The 13,293-nt window shown below is 39.9% G+C and overlaps 1 protein-coding gene across 1 annotated transcript in view; it reads left to right on the forward strand.

The window, feature by feature from the left end:
• LOC311240726 (serine/threonine-protein kinase BRSK1-like) overlaps nt 1–13,293 on the forward strand; it is a gene marked incomplete at both ends in the record, with an annotated part of 237,882 nt that overhangs the window by 194,167 nt on the left and 30,422 nt on the right. Inside the window, one exon of the mRNA XM_084329299.1 lies at nt 2,298–2,427. Coding sequence (XP_084185425.1) covers nt 2,298–2,427 — 130 coding nt within the window. The remainder of the gene's footprint in view (nt 1–2,297; nt 2,428–13,293) is intronic.

Consider the following 13,293-nt stretch of genomic DNA (forward strand, 5'->3'; position numbering starts at 1 on the left):
ATTAATTGTCAGGGCACATCCAATGAGATCACATTTTAGTTAGTTGTCTTATATAAGATATACCCTTATCTAAAAAAACCTACACACGCTCAGCTCGAACCCCCCCCTCCCGGACCCCACCTTGAGAAGTACCTCCACTATCCCTCGCACCTAACCAGACACTACCATTATAAGCTAGCTTTTATTCTCTCCACCACTTCTAACCACATTGACATTTTGGATTCATTGAGACCCAGAATTCTTGCTGTAGATATTTCATGGTAAATTACATCGAGATATGTAAGAAACCAAACTTTACGGCACATTTTTTCCGGTTGAAACCAGCGTGATGCAATCAGCTTTTTGGCTACTGTGATACCCGATAAAACCAATCTCTTTAGCTGTGGATTCACTGCAAACTCAAAAACATCATTCAATAGTAATACCGAAGGGTGTACAGGTATATTCCAAGATACGAGTTTTGATATTTGTTGGGTCACATCTTTCCAGAATGCCTTAACTGGTGAGCAGTCCCAATACATGTGCATAAATGTCCCTTCGTCCCCATTTGCACATTGGGTGCATTTGGAATCTTGTTTAAGCCCCATTCGGCACAGTCTTATAGGAGTCAAGTATGTCCTGTGAATATAGTTAAGATTGATTTGTTGATGATCCGGGTTCCTTGATGTAAGTCGGACATTTGCCCAGGCTCCTTGCCAATCAAAGTCATTTTCCAGGTCTGGTATATCCCTCCTCCAGACAGAGTCAAGTTGGAGGGTTTCATACGAGGACGTTAGTAATTGATGATAAAATTCTGAAACAAAACCTCTCGATGTCTCTCTTGCGTAGAAGAATTTGTGGTATCTGTGGTGTTCAATTGGTCTGTCTAATGGAACACCGTGAGATTTCAAACAAAGCTCTAACTGTTTGTGAAAAAGCCATGTGGACTTGGTGAGATTACATTTTTTGCGTATTTCTTTATCACTACAAAAACCCTGTTTGTTAAAAACATCCCCTAATGAGTGTATGCCTTGCTCTTCCCATATAGGGAATCTTATAGGTCGTTTTCCAATTAAGAGTGCATTGTTATTGAATAAGGGAGTATGATTGTGCCATTTTTGTGGGTTAGGATTTTTTTTTTGTGATTCACACCATATCCGGATCACATGAGTAATTATGGGGCCAAATTTTCGTTCACAGTGCTTGATTGGTAGTTTAGTGTATGCTATGTCCTTCAGTCTATGTGGGGCTACTATGTTTTCTTCTATTTTTCTCCAGGATGCTAATGCTTGGGAGTCAAACCATGTTGTCAATGGACTTAATGTGTACGCCTTAAAATATAGGAAAAAATCTGGAAATGCCATGCCACCATCTGCTTTATTTCTCTGTGCGGTGGATCTTTTTATACGTGGTGGTTTGTTATTCCAAATAAATTTGTATGTGGAGGAGTGTGATCTTTTCCAGTAACCCTCTGGAGGGGGTAACGGTAGCATTGAACTGAAGAAGTTGATTTTAGGTAGTACATCCATCTTAACTATTGATATCCGTGCTTGTACTGTGTTTTTAAGTTTTGCCCATCTATCAAGGTCGTCTTTGATTTGTCTTATGGTAGGGAATATTTCCACTCCCAAGGTTTGTATACTTGTACTTTTACTCAATTACATTTCAGAGAAGAAAAAAATACATACTTTTTACTCCTTACATTTAAAATGCAGACCTTTAAAGTACAAAGTACAAATCTCGCAGGTCCAACTATTTTAATTAGTATATTTGTTTCTCTGGCCGAACTAACGTTAACGTTATTAATCCTGCGGCCGCGCTTTATTTAAAAACAGCCAATCAAATCCCCATCAATGGAATATGAACCCGCCCATACCCATGCTGATTGGTCCTTGTGCAAGACTTGAAAACAGAAGATGGCCACAAACGATAGTACAAGTGATGAAGAGGACGAAACGAAAATGTCATTCCCCCGGAATAAAAAAAAAGTGTTTAATTTTACTTTTTAGTACTTACTGTAAGTAGCCCACATTTAAAAGTAGAATTTTTTTTATTTTTACTCAAGTGTGTTTTTAGCCCGATACTCTGACTTTTACCTCAGTAAAATTTTGAGACGGTACCCGTACTTTCACTTAAGTATAATTTCTGGGTACTTTTTACACCCCTGGTCACAGCCCCGCTAGCTGTCAGTCCTGTTCCTCTGACAACAAGGAGCTCTGCCTTTTCACCCGACAGCCTTTCCTACTTGTTGCATTTGGTTGACTAGTAATGGTACATTTAATCAACACATTTATGTCCCACGTAACCATTTCCTGTAGGTGGACATTGCCTTCTCCGAGGAGAGGGAACGAGAGAGGGAACGAGAGAGGGAGCGAGAGAGGGAGCGAGCGGAGAGGGAAGGGAGGAGGGAGATGGGAATCTACAGCGTCACCTTCACACTCATATCAGGTAGGAACCTTGGTCTGCCCTGGGGAGAGCAGCATGTCCATGCATGTTTCAGTGGTTAAGAGTCAGACACACTGTTCACAAAGAATGGATTGCGCGGTGCTAATTGCACCCTTAACTGCGCGAGTTTAGCGCGCGGTATCTGCTCCATCTTTGCGAGCCATTCACTAAGGGCATTGCACGGATGAGATACTAGCGCAAACACGCCCATAATGTGTGCAGTTTGCTCCTGATTTGCTCCAGCGCAGTTTGCTCGCAGAGCAGTTTGCGCCTGACAGCGATGTTGGCAGATATCAGGAAGGGCGAAAAATAAACCCGAAATGAGGGAGAGGGAATTAAGCTCTTATTATTCTTGTTATTGCAGCAGGAGATTTTTTAGCAGCACGTTCACAATGAGGAAATAACATGACTTCTACTGGTCTATCATTTGTAATATAAATTAATTTATAAATACATTGATTGATCAATAACCTACATATTATTACCATGCTATTTATGTTAGTTAATAATTAACTAAGTTAGTTTATTTATATGTGCTGCTTAATATAGGCTACATACACAAATCTGTCTATTTATCGATACTCCCATACAGAATACTTTGCATGAAATGTTTCTTTCTGTTTTGCTCCTGAGAGTGTGCTAGATAATAACAAGATAGTATAAAAAAGTATAATAAGTAAAAAATAGAAAGTCGAGAAGTCAAGTAAAAACAAGTGTAAACAACAATTGTTCAGTATACCTATACAGTATGTACATCTGGGCCCTGTTTCTCGTACCTGGTTCAACTAAGTCGATCAAGATGTCATTATCCAGATTCAGTTAACCCGATGTTCGAAGCCGGGATTTTCCTGTTCCTCGAAGGTGGATTCAGTCTCGTTAACTCGATTCAGACTTGAGACTCAGGCTAAGTGCGCGCGGCCGCTTTAGGTGAAAAGCCAGCACGTATCGATGGCAGAGATCCTGATTCTCTAATGGCATTGATTGATTAATTGATTTAAAACTTTATTGACAGATTGCAATACGGCTCAATCGCCTCGCCGACAAGTTAAATGCGTTATCTATAGGCTAATTTTAAGTCCCTCATTACCTCAATCAATCAGATTATATTTCTTTAAACTTGCCTGCTGGATTGAATAATCAAATGAGATCTTGCTAGCGAAAATAATTAGTTAAACTGTTATACATAATTACGATACGGCTCTCTTACCCATTGATTGATGTATAGTCGATATTTTACTTATCTCCACTGTGGTCTAACGGATTGTTCTTTTGACTTTCACGCAGACGACCGGGGTTCGAAACCCTAGTCTTTTCCTTCTTTTTGCAATATAGGAATAATTCAATTTGGTGCACGTTGAGAGCTATATAAAGAATGACATCCTCAATGCATGTAGATTTATAATATTTTAACTTAAAACCAGGCTACTTTGGCGTATAATCATTAATATTATATTCAAAAAAATTATATTGGAAACACGGGGTTTAATTTAATTAATTAATGAACGAGAGACCCGTGTTTAGAATATTCTTTATTTTGAATGAAGTTTTATTTCTTTATCCTCATTCATTAATGTGACGTCAACGGCTCATTCAATTTCTCAAATCCGTCAAACAGCGCATCTCATCAGACATCTTAATCCCAGTTACAATTAAAATAACCACGTCATAATGTGTACATCGCACCGAGCGAGCGCCACGGTATATATAACGTGCATTATTTAGGACAAAGTGAATTTAGTATCAGCATTTTGGGTCTATTTTACATTTCAAAAGCCCCCTCTGGAAGAATGGAGCACAAAAACGTAATTCAGAATGGTATAATGCAGATCGTAGACTGTGGGAATAATTTCAGGAAACGGGCTGTCACTTTTTTGCGGGGGCGTGGCGATGGTTCAGGCTAACTTGAACTTAAACTCTGCTTTCGACCAGGCTCAAACTTTTGGATCTGTTGTCATGGTGATTTGGAAAATCCACGTACGGGGAATCGGAAAGTCCGGCTAACTCAGTTATCCAGTTAAAGTTATCCGGCTAACTCAGTTATCCAGGTACGAGGAACGGGGCCCTGGTACAAAAATGGTGAGGTATAGCTTAGCTTGTGGTGCCACCTTGTGGTGGTGAGGTGCAATAAGGAATGAGAGATGTGCAATTCCCTTACCAATAATATAAATATAAAGTGTGAAGTGTAAAAGTGTAAAGTGTGGTAAAGTGGGTGCTACAGTGTGTTGTTTATTTAAAGTGAGTGTGTGTGTGCTGTGGGTGTGTTGATGGCCTGTTATTGTTCATTGTTCATTGAGCATCCTGATGGCCTGGGGATAGAAGCTCCTTCTGAGTCTCTCTGTACCGGCCATGAGACTCCGGTAACGCTTGCCTGACCGCAGCAGTTCAAAGAGGCAGTTGTTTGGGTGGCTGGAGTCTTTGATTATTCTCTTAGCCTTGCCCATGCACCGCTTGTTGTAAATGCCTTGGAGAGTGCAAGCCCCCCTCCAATTGTGCGTTCGGCTGAACGGGCCACTCTATGTAGTCTGCTGCGGTCTTGTGCAGTGATCAGCACGCCTTTCAGGTTAACTGGTGAAAAGAAAAGTGGTGACGTTAGCAAGCTATAATCTCCAGACATGTTTTGGCCATTCAAAACCGTTTTTCAAATGTCCAATCTAACGAATTGAGTTTGCTCATAAAATGCTTAAAATGTTAAATGTGATTATAATATATAATAGACGACTGTTAATGTATAGCGACGTGCACAGGGCTGACTGCAGACAGGCCGTCAGAATGTTAATTTGGGATCAATAAATAATAATGGGTTATTGCCTAGAATGGACTTCAAAAAACGTTTGAAACTGCAGGCCCTCACTACCATATCTGATTTTAAAAGGTCAAATTACAGGCATTTTAAAGAATGAGATGGGAGAATGACGATGCTTCACTGCATAATGAGGTGTTATATTTTATATTTATTAACTTGACCTTCTTTCCCCAGCAACCTCCTGCAAAGCCTCACCTTCCCTTCTCCTTTTTACCCTACCCTCCAATCTCCCCCAATCCCATTCAATCGTGTTTGCTGCAGCTCAAATGTATCCCCTTGCCCCACTTTGCCTTTTATGTCTCTGTTTGTGTTTGTGTATTGTATGTTTTGTATGTATTGTATGGCCAGGTCTTGCTCGAAAAAGAGATTAAATAAAAATAAATTATAAATGATAAATGATTTTGTGCAGACCCTGCATGGTGCAGAATCACCGCAAATCCGCCCCTCAATTAATATCGCCGCAGGGGGGCATAATCCCACGGGACAATGCATTGGGAACTTGTGTCCCACGACGACATCTACCCCGTGAATATTATTGCGCCGATCGGAATACGGGCGCACGTGTGGGAGCACGCACAAAATCTGCGAGGTTTTTCCACGTCGCGCCCGACCTTTTTCCGACGTTTTCGCTGATGGAAGTGCATTGGGAAGTCGTGCCCACCGCCGAGATCTACCACCGGGAAATCACCCACATTTTTTCCACGTCGCTCATGTCGCTTAGTTACCACCAGATCTCTGAAGACATTAGGAGCGTCACTTTGACTGCACGGTGCAATTTGCGCCGGCCGTTATGAATTGGGAGTGTTTTTGGACGAGGCTCATTTGCATAGAAAGGGGAACATGTTCCCCGTTGCGCCTCCTCTATGGATAGCAAACTGTGTTTCAGAGCTATTTGCGCCGGCTTAGCGTCAGAAAAAGCAGCGCAATCCCTTTGTGAATTCGCCCCTTAGTGTGTCTTGACCTTCTAGAGTGTTCCTGGGGGAGGGACTGAACTCACGGTGAATATCACCAGCTCAACGGTGTCCTGTTCACTGTGTAACGGGGTGAGGGTGATGGGTGATGATGTAACAGGGTGATGGTGATGGTGATGATGTAACAGGGTGATGGTGATGGTGATGATGTAACAGGGTGATGGTGATGATGTAACAGGGTGATGGTGATGATGTAACAGGGTGATGGTGATGATGTAACGGGGTGATGGTGATGGTGATGATGTAACAGGGTGATGGTGATGGTGATGATGTAACAGGGTGATGGTGATGATGTAACAGGGTGATGGTGATGATGTAACGGGGTGATGGTGATGATGTAACGGGGTGATGGTGATGGTGATGATGTAACAGGGTGATGGTGATGATGTAACAGGGTGATGGTGATGATGTAACAGGGTGATGGTGATGATGTAACAGGGTGATGGTGATGATGTAACAGGGTGATGGTGATGGTGATGATGTAACGGGGTGATGGTGATGATGTAACAGGGTGATGGGTGATGATGTAACAGGGTGATGGTGATGATGTAACGGGGTGATGGTGATGATGTAACAGGGTGATGGTGATGATGTAACAGGGTGATGGTGATGATGTAACAGGGTGATGGTGATGGTGATGATGTAACGGGGTGATGGTGATGATGTAACAGGGTGATGGTGATGATGTAACAGGGTGATGGTGATGATGTAACAGGGTGATGGTGATGGTGATGATGTAACAGGGTGATGGTGATGATGTAACAGGGTGATGGTGATGATGTAACAGGGTGATGGTGATGATGTAACAGGGTGATGGTGATGCTGTAACAGGGTGATGGTGATGATGTAACAGGGTGATGGTGATGATGTAACAGGGTGATGGTGATGCTGTAACAGGGTGATGGTGATGCTGTAACAGGGTGATGGTGATGATGTAACAGGGTGATGGTGATGATGTAACAGGGGACAGTGGTGACTCCAGGTGGTCTCACATCACAAGGTGTCAGAATGCATCATGTTTGATTCTCCAATAATCCATCTCCATCATTAGGGTCATGAAAATCCGGGAGAAGACATGGGATTTTAAATTGTAAACCAAAAAAAAGTGAAATAGTTAGACCAAATAAACAATTTGAACTTAACATGTCTGAAAAGGAGCAGGAAGAAGTATAAACATATTTAATGTTCTCTACTACTCAGTGATTGTGAATAATACATATTTTCTAAGTCACAATACATATATACATACACATACACACATCTACACTTAAATGCACTATTTTTTATACTTTTAAATATATCTGGGGCAGCGGTGGCCTAAAGGTTAGAGAAGCGGGTTTGTGACCGGAAGGTCGCAAGGAAAGATCTGGGCTGGGGAAGTGATTTAATAACTCTCTCCCATACCCTTAACACCAACCGCTGAAGTGCCCTTGAGCAAGGCACTTAACCCCCAACTGCTCGCTCAGTGGCCAACGGTGTCAGACTGTGGTTGTACTGGGCGGCTCCCAGGTGTGAATGGAACTGTGTGAATGTGAAGCAGGGCGTAGCTGAAAAAGAGCATCTGCGCTCAGCGAACCTACCCTGGGTAAATAAAGGTTAAACATATGTACCCACAATAATAAAGTAAATTAATAAATAATAACCTACGTAAACAACAATGAATTAGTGACTTTGTGGGCTCATAGAAGTTGTGTTTGAGCTACAGTATTACATCCAAATGAGTTTAATCTAAAGGCACTATATTGCAGATTCAGCCACTAGATGTCACTAGAGCACTAGCATCTCAGCCCAAAACAGTCTCTCTTTAGTAATAAATAGATCAAATGGGGTGTAGTTTAAAGTGTCTAAAGTGAGTGTTAAGGTGAATGTTTAAAGTGAGTGTGTGCATGTGGATGTGTGTGCAATTAATATAGAATGGATGAGTTAGTGTTGCATAGAGTCATTGAGCATCCTGAGGCCCTGGGGATAGAAGCCCCCTCCCTTTGCATTCTCAGCAAAGTCATTAGTTCTTGAATATTTCAAGGAAGTATTTCTAAGAAACTACTTCTAAGAAGCTATTTCGAAGAAACAATTTTTTTACATTTATATTTAGTTATTTAGCTGACGCTTTTATCCAAAGCGACTTACAAGTTTTGTACGACAAGTCATCAGGAAGGGCACAACTCTATCAGCTGAGTAACAATGTTCATCAAAGTGTTGAGTGGCTACAGTGTAGGTTAGTTTATTAGGACAAGTGCATGACAGTACGGTTAGTTAGGGTTAGAGTATTTTTGTATATATATATATATTTTTTTTTATATTTTCTTTTAATTTAATTTCAGATAATGATTGAAGAAGTGCGTCTTTAGTCTACTATTTCTAAGTAGAGAGTTTACTTACGGCCGAGCCATCATGTGTTCATGTTCAATGTTCATACCCTTTGCACAATTGCACAGCCCTGTCTTCAGGGCCTTATTAACGACCGGGCCGTCCGGGCCGCGGCCCGTGGGCCTCTAGTGATGAGGGGCCTCCAAAAATAAAATAAATAAAATTATATTTTTTAAATTCTTTATTAACATTTTTCTTGGAGGTCCCTCGTCACTAGAGGCACCACAATCTTTTTTATTTTTGTTTAACTTTAATTTAAATTTTTTTTGGATGCCCCTCGTCACAAGAGGCCCCAAATTTTTTTTTTTTTTTTTTTACTTTTATTTTTTATTCTTTTGGAGGCCCCTCGTCACTCGAGGCCTTTTGGAGGCCCTTCGTCACTAGAGGCCACAAATTATTATTATTTATTTTTTTACTTTTATTAAAAAAATTTGGAGGCCCCTAGAGGCCCCAAATATTTGTTTATTTTTTTTAACTTTAATTTAAAAAGAAATTTGAGGCCCCTCGTCACTAGAGGCCCCACATTTTATTTTAAATTTTTTTTCTTATTTTGGAGATCGATGTCATACTGTGACACTGAAATGAAAACATATTTCATCAACTAAAATATTTAGTCAACAAAAATATTTCATCAACTAAAATATACAGTACGTCACACCCTGCCGTCTGCAAGTGGCTAATCTTGAGTATTTTTTCTCCTCTTCATAAGAGTTTGAGGTTTTCCGTTTGAGGTAAAAACAGCAATAAAAAGTCAAAACTTGCATCTCCACATCCCAGCCCCGACGCCTGAATACTTTTACCAACGGATTTCCAGTTCCGCGTTCGCGTTCTGTGCTCTGATTGGCCACTGACGTTTCTGGTAGCGCCAATCGTGTGACGCCTCTTTCTTTCACCGGTTAAGCTTAGGCACTCTTTCGAAGTTGGTTAAGGTTAGAGTTTGTCTTAGAGCAGGGCGATAGAACACCAGCCCTGATTCCATACTCTAACCTTAACCAACTTCGAAAGAGTCGCCTAAGAAACGTCAGTGGCCAATCAGATCGCAGAACGTGAACGCGGAACTGGAAATCCATTGGTAAAAGAATAGACACAGCCCTGACACGAATAAGGCAGATTGGGATCATTATTCATGACAGACAGCAGAGACCTGCCGGTGCTGATAGCGGATATCATCGAGCTCCCCCTAGTGACTAGGGGGCGTTATTTCTAAACCTAGCCGCATTTCTGGCAGACGCTCTCTGATTGGCACTGACTGGCGCTCTCTGATTGGCCACTGACATGTTTGCCCAATCGCGTGACGAGCTGTGTCTTTGCCCATTTCCGCGTCGAACAGCCTGCAAACTACCTGGCGTTCTATCGCCATGCTCTAAGACAAACTCTAACCTTAACCAACTTCTGTACACTGTACAACTGTACAAGCAAAACTGTACATTGGAATATTGACAAAACCATACTTGGTCATTTACTGTACATTGGAGGGGGTTGTGTTAGGACATTTACAGGGGCCAGTTTCGAATTGCAGTCTCCCGTAGGTGTTCTTTGAGAGCGTTTTTGAAAGTGGGTAGTGATTCACATTCCTTTACAGCTTTGGGTAGGGCGTTCCACATTGATGTGGCATAATTCCGAAACGTGTTTAGTCCCTTGTTTGAGCCGAATCTGGGTTTAACATGATTTGTGGAGCTCCCTCTGGTGTTGTGATCGTGGTATTCACTGACCTTTGGGAAGTATTTTGACATGTACATGGGTACCTTGGTCGTGTAGTGTATTTTGTAGACCAGGCCCATTGCAAGTTGCTGTACTCTGTTGTCTACTCTAAGCCATCCTAGGTTGTCAAAGTGGGCAGGGGTGATCAAAGTCCTTTTAGCTTGGCCCTCAGAGCCCACCACTTCTAAATATTCGATATATTTTTTAAAGTGACATAAAAACGCCACTGTGCGTGCGTGCATGTGTATGTGTGTGTGGTAGGGATGTGCATCTCCATCACGGAGGCCGATGCGATGCGCATCTCGATACGGTGCCAACGATACGATACATTAAGGATACATTTGAAGCACCGGGCGATGCGATGCGATACGACTCACCCTCTGTTGAGATACGATACGATTCGATACGATTTGATTCAACATAATGCGATTCGGGGCGATACGATGCGATTCAACACGATGCAAAATAATGATACAATTTTATGGTATGACAGAGGATTTGGTTGTATTCCTTATATGCAGCTTATATTATTATTAAAAATAAAATAATCTACTGTAAGACAATTTATATAAAAACTCTTGGGTGCCTAAGAAGACTTTTGCATAGTACTGTCTTTTCTATCCACTTTAGCTAAAACACACACACAATGTATAATTGTATATACACACTACTGTGAGACAATAATAATCATACACAAAGGGATAATGGCTTATAGCAGACTTAATGATTTTATAATATTTCAGATAATGAAATTAAATGTTTATCATCAACTATCCAATTAGTATTTATATTGTAACGTTTGGCCACTTTAAATCATTGAACAGAGAGAGAGAGAGAGAGAGAGATAGAGAGAGAGAGAGAGAGAGAGAGAGAGAGAGAGAGAGAGAGAGAGAGAGAGAGAGAGAGAGAGAGAGAGAGAGAGAGAGTTGCCATCGACAGTTGATAGTTGTCACACACACTAGACTAGGATGTCAATAACACACAGAGCCTGCCTGGATGCCCGATGCATGAAGCGATATAATTAAGAAACGAATAGCCAATAAATGTGAAGTTATCTTTGAACCCCTGTCGTCAAGCGTCTTCAATATACCCCCCCCCCCCCCCCCTCCTCACTAATGGAACTGGTGTTGCAGAGTCACGTTAGTTAGTTAGTTAGACACTGTAGTTTGGCGTTAGCCAGAGGCTACTAGCGTTAGCCATGTTCAATTCTATTCATGTCTCCTCCTCGACTTCCACTGTTTGTTGATAACTGTGACGCGGCTCTCGCCTTATGTAGTAGCGAAGCAATAGTATCTGCTGTGTGTGCTGTCACAGTGCACTGCTGACAGAACTAAGTGGATGAGAGGAAATTATATGAATGCATCGCAAAGACGCTACAACAAGATGCATCGCGAGTTCAGCCTGACATTTTGCCGATGCGGACTTATTCCACCGCTGCACTCGCATCGTGAATGTTTATGCCGGCGCACCGATGCAAATCGATGAATCGTCACATCACTAGTGTGTGGGGGGCCTCCACAAGAATCTGGCCCAGGGGCCTCTGAAGTCTTAATCTGGCCTTGCCTGTCCTATATTATAATTTTATATTGTACTTTTATTCTAATTTAGTTTACATATTCCATTTTATTTCATTCTACTTTAATTGTCTGTTAAAGTTACGCACCAAACGACCAAAACAAATTCCTTGTATGTGCAAACTTACTTGGTAATAAAGAGGTTTCTGATTCTGCTCCCCGTGGCAGAGCGTTCACTCACGTTCAGATCAAACTGTCAAACTAGCTGCTGCAGCTCAAATATGAATGAACCCTTTCACTGCCACACTACCAAATGGTTAACCCTTTCATTGCGACAATACAGAAGGTTAACCTTTTCACTGTCACATGACAAAGGGTTAACCCTTTCACAACCACACTACAGACGGCAGGGGTGTAAAGTACTTGAGTAATTGTACTTAGTTACAATACTTAAGTACTGTTTTTGGGGATTTGTACTTTACTCGAGTGTTATTAGGTTTGTATACTTTGTACTTTTACTCAATTACATTTCAGAGAAAAAAAAACATCCTGCTGCCGAGCTTTATTTAAAAACAGCCAATCAAATCCCCATCAATGGAAAATGAACCCGCCCATACCCATGCTGATTGGTCCTTGTGCAAAGACTAGAAAGCGTACTTAAGTACATTTAAAAGTAGAAACGTTTTAACTTTTTTTATATTTGATATTTTTATTCGTTTTTTTAGACATTACAGTAGACAATACGAACGTGACATACATACATACACTTATCGACAAAACAAACAAAAGACAGAAAAAATAAAAAATAAAAAACCAGTCCAGCACCAAAAAAGATGTAGAAAGAAATATATAATAATAATAATAATAATAATAATAATAATAATAATAATAATAATAATAATAATAATAATAATAATAATAATAATAATAATAATAATAATAATAATAATAATAATAATAATAATAATAATAATAATAATAATAATAATAATAATAATAATAATAATAATAATAATAATAATAATAATAATAATAATAATAATAATAATAATAATAATAATAATAATAATAATAATAATAATAATAATAATAATAATAATATATAATAATAATATATATAACATAGTATGTAATAATAATATATATATATATATTATAATAATAATAATAATAATAATAATAATAATAATAATAATAATAATAATAATAATAATAATAATAATAATAATAAGTCAATTAAAAAAAAATAAAGATATGTATATATATATGAATAAAAGAAATATCAACAAATTTAAAGTTCTCGTGTTTCGTGTTACAGAGTCGTTCCTATACAGTGTCCTTGTTTCAGGAGGTGAGAGACGTAGTCAACCGTTCCACATACGAGATAAAGGGTTGCCACACCACATCAAATTTCCCACTTGATCCCTGTAAAGTATATTTAATCTTTTCAACTTTTAAATGGTACATTACATCGCAAATCCACCTGCCAAATGTGGGAGGATTATAACTCACA

This window comes from Notolepis coatsorum (assembly GCF_963971535.1).
Source record: "Notolepis coatsorum genome assembly, chromosome: 14".
NCBI classification, from domain to species: domain Eukaryota; kingdom Metazoa; phylum Chordata; class Actinopteri; order Aulopiformes; family Paralepididae; genus Notolepis; species Notolepis coatsorum.